At 35.4% G+C, this 4,353-nt stretch overlaps 1 protein-coding gene across 2 annotated transcripts; it reads left to right on the top strand.

Moving 5' to 3' along the window:
• Positions 1-2,559: 2,559 nt before the first annotated feature.
• LOC108202740 (putative F-box protein At3g16210) lies at positions 2,560-4,145 on the top strand. 2 transcript variants are annotated; one of them, XM_017371267.2, is made up of 2 exons: positions 2,560-2,690; positions 2,760-4,145. In XM_017371267.2, the coding sequence occupies exons 1-2, from the start codon at positions 2,620-2,622 to the stop codon at positions 3,928-3,930; spliced, it is 1,242 nt and encodes a 413-aa protein (XP_017226756.2). In that variant the 5' UTR covers positions 2,560-2,619; the 3' UTR covers positions 3,931-4,145. The 2 variants fall into 2 exon arrangements, with proteins under 2 accessions (XP_017226756.2, XP_017226757.2); XM_017371268.2 differs by having other exon boundaries at positions 2,602-2,690; positions 2,771-4,145.
• The last annotated feature ends 208 nt before the right edge of the window (positions 4,146-4,353 follow it).

The following is a 4,353-nucleotide window of genomic DNA, read 5'->3' as shown; positions in this document are numbered from 1 at the left end:
GCTGTGGGTATATTTCTTAAAAGAGAGTGCTAGTGCCCCCAGAAATTCTTAGTGAAGCTTTGTCAAAGTTCAATGAATTCAAGAACTCTGTAAAAGATGAATTTAAGAGGGATATAAAGGGCTTAAGGAGTGACAACGGAGGTGAATTTATGTCAAATGAGTTTTCTTTGTATTGTAAAACAAATGGAATAGAGAGGCAGATGACATGTCCAAATACGCCACAACAAAATGGAGTAGCGGAACGAAAATTAGCACATCTTTGCACAACAAGTTTGTCATGGTTGCACGATAAGAACCTTCCTCGGGAGCTGTGGGCACAGGCTATCAAATGTGCATCCTATGTAATTAATCGGCTACCTCCATGGCCAGGTAAAATCAAATCTCCGTATGAAATTATTTCTGGTGATAAACCAGATGTTAGTACCTTTCGAGTGTTTGGTTCTATCTACTATGTTCATATTCCTAAATCAGAAACTTGATGCAAAGGCAAAGCAATGTTTGTTTGTTGGTTATGATGAACATAGAAAAGGTTGGAGGTGTATGGATCCTGTTACAAAGAAGTTAACTATTTCTAGAGATGTAGTGTTTGATGAGATTTCCTCATTAAATTCTGATCAAAAGAAAAGTAACACAGATGTCTTTCTTGATTATCATGAAGATAATTCAGAATCTTTTTTTATGAAAATGCTAATGGAGCTGATTCAGAACAAAGAGCTCAAACCAATCCAGAAGAAGAAAATGATGTAATTCCACCTTTAAGGAGGTCTACAAGGGAAAGAAGCAGGCCTGTTCATTTTGAGGACTATGAAGTAGAGGTGGCCAAACCGCCCGGACCGACCGCCCCGAAACCGCTTTTTTAATCGTCTGTTCTTATATTAGTTTAATTGATTTTAGTTTTGTTGATTAATTTAGTTAGATTAATTTGATCTAATCGATTTCGGTTTAGTTTTTAATTTGATATTGTGTTGTGAATTATTTCAATTTAGTTTTAGATATTTGATTTAGTTTTTAATTATGATTTTGTTTTAGAATTTGATTTCGTTTTACAATTTAATTAGTGTTTTAATATATTAATATGTTTTAATTAGTTTTTTTAGGTTTTGTTATTTAATAGCTTACAATTTATTAATAATTAAATTAAACAATACCATTAAATTAAATAAATTCAATAGCTATAATATCATATTAAAACTAATTATCAAATTTAAAAGAATAATTAAAGTTTACAACTTATTAAAAATTTATCATTACACTGCGCAGCAGCGTTTTCTTTCCTACGTTTTAATATATGCCGCATTCATTTTATTATACTCTATTTTTTATTTTTACAAAATTAACTAAATTACACAGGACCAGATAGTATTCGCTTATATTCATCTGCAAAGGTGAACCGCGGGCCGGTCACACCATTCACCTGCAACTTTCTTTGCTTTCTCTGTTTAAACTGCCACAGCCCGTGAACCGCAAACCCGTGAACCGTACGGCACGTCAAAGCCGTCTAACCGGTGACTCCGGTTACGGTTTACCGTCTAACCGGTGACTCCGGTTACGGTTTCTGTTTTGGCCAGTTCGGCCCGGCCCGGCACGTTTGTGTAGACGAGCCGGTCCCATGCCCAGAAAAAAGAGCACGGCCCGCGGTCGAACCGATCCGAACCAGCACGGCCCGACCGTTTGGTCGGCTCTACGTATGAAGTCGTGGTAAATTCATGCACAGTAACCTCTTGTTTCTTTACAGGAGAGTTGAATGAACATGAACCATTATATTCTATATAATAAACTTGCGAGCTGACAAAGTTTGTTTGATTCCAAATATCACATTAGCAACACTTATATCTTTCATTTCGAAAAAGCAACTCTTTGTGTTGTTAATAGTCTCCCAAACACCACGATATCATACACATATACACAGATATACATGTAACAAACAATTGTTCAAACACATATTTCCGAGGTCAATTTTTCCATTTTCCATTTGGAAAAATTGACATCGGAAATATGTGTTTGAACAATTGATCGCTTCATTTGTTACATGTATATTTGTGTATGATATGCTGTTGTTTGGGAGACTATTAACTAGACAAAGAGTTCGCGTTTTTAAAATGTGATTTTTGGAATCAAGCAAACTCATTCAGCTCGCAAGTTTATTAATAGAAAATCTACATTTTAATTAATATTTTTTTTTAAAATTTAGTCAAATAACCCCTAAATTTCCCTAACATATTTTTCTACACTAATTTTAAAAAAGGTATTAAGATACTCTATTACCTTTTGAGTAGGTGAATCATAAAGTTTAATTAATGAATATTTTTATTGGTCAGATTTTTTTTTTCCTGCTGAGACTGAAAAGTTAAATTATATTAACGCATCAAAAACACGATTTAATCTTTTAATCTTTTAATCATATATAAATTATATTCCATATCTTCTATTTGTAATTGATTCGGCGAAAATCTGCTAAGTCAAAATTAAAGAAAAGTATCACGAAATAATCAAGACATCAACAAAAATTGAAATATACTATTAATGAATTAACACGAATATAGCAAAAATTTTGAGAATAATATTCATTATAATTGGGGTGAACAAGCAAATCGCATAAACCGGTGATTCGTTGTAATAATGGCTCTCTCCTTGCGACGCTACAGTTGGTCAGGTGACACCGGGCATTTGGCTCAACTGTTGAAACAAAGGTAACATCTTTATTTATATCCCTCTCCAAATATGTATTTAGCTGATTTAATTCGTTGATGAATTGTCAGAATTAAGGCAGGAAAAGAGAGATCGATGTTAATTGCAATGGACAAGATCGATAATTTGCCAGAAAGTTTGATTATCGAGATTCTGTCAAGGCTACCAGTAAAAGATCTGTTACAGTTTAAGAGTGTGTGCAAATCATGGTATGCGATGATTTCTAGCCCGAATTTTGTATCCAAACATCTAAGTAACTACTATAACAACAATGATGATTGGCGCGGTTGTCTCCTTGTTCAAGATTTTATTACAAACGCTGAAATTGAGTTAGTTGAGTTGCTTGTCGATGAAACTCCTCGAGTTTTAGCTTGTGATAATTTATGTGGTATGCCGATGAGTTGCTCTTTTCTTAGTGGTCCTTGTGATGGATTGTATTATGTGTATCAATATACGGGTACTCGTGCGTTGTGGAATCCGGCTATTGATGAGTTTAAGCTCTTGCCTGATATAATTTGTAAGCCTGATCTTCCTAAGCAGTTCACTTATTCTTCGTATGAGGTTTTTGGTTTTGGTTTTGATCATGTTATCGGGGATTATAAGGTGGTTGTTATGAAAGGTTATTGGGAGGTTGATCCTAATGATAGAAGTGATCTCCACCATCCGGTGTCTGTACTTGTGTATTCATTAAAGACTGATTCGTGGAGGTATTGCGGAGATCTGTCTAAAGCTTATGATTTAGAAATAAATTACTGTTACATATATGTGAATAAATGTTGTTACTGGTTGGGATCACTGGATAATAACTCTGAAGTGATGATTTCGTTTGATATGGCTAGTGATTCGTTCAGAGAGAGTGATGTTCCAGACTCTGTTCCAGGCTATACACAGCCAAGTTTTAAGCGTCTTGCAGTATATGACGATTCTCTTGCATTGTTGTCTCTCCATAAGACTCAGAAGAATTTTGATATTTGGACATGGAGTGAGGGGGGGTGTTGGACCAAGAAATTTAGTTTGGGGCCGCTTCCTGGTGTTTGGACTCCTGTTGGTCACTGGAAGTGTAACATGCTCTTACTGCAATGTGAGGATGGTACGATTTTCTTATTTGATCCCGACACACAAGAAAGGAAAGATCTTGCATTTCAGATCAGCACAATGTGTCGAGGAGTGTTTGCATACATGGAAAGCCTGGTTTCTATCAAAGGTCAGACCGAGGCAGGGCAGCAGTCCGAGGGAATTTGAATCACCAAACAATTGAGCCAAGTCATTCATCATTCCTTCCAGCAGATTCCTAAGTGTTATGTGTGTGTGTTTTTTTGGGTGTGTTTTGTGTTACGTTGGTGTTTGGCTCTCTTGGATGAGAAATATTCCAAGTTTGATTTTTCTTTGAGTCCCTGTCAAATGGTATCAAATTTTCTTTTATGAATAAGGATGAATTAATTGTTATTATTATGAAAGTCTCCCTAATTGAGGTTTTATACGAGAGTGGAATATGTGTGAATTGTGATGTGTTTCTATAGCCAATTCAACATTTTCTATCTTCTTTCTGAAAAGAAAACATTTCTTTAGATCTACCGGTAAGAAATCAGCATCAAGCTCTCTTAAACTCCGAACGGGCATATCCTTTTGTGATCGCACTTATGGACTTAACTAGCTAATTTTGCC

This window comes from Daucus carota, chromosome 9 (genome assembly GCF_001625215.2).
Source record: "Daucus carota subsp. sativus chromosome 9, DH1 v3.0, whole genome shotgun sequence".
NCBI classification, from domain to species: Eukaryota; Viridiplantae; Streptophyta; class Magnoliopsida; order Apiales; family Apiaceae; genus Daucus; species Daucus carota.
Note: the sequence above shows the minus strand (reverse complement) of the source record. Positions and strands in the feature narration are given on the sequence as shown.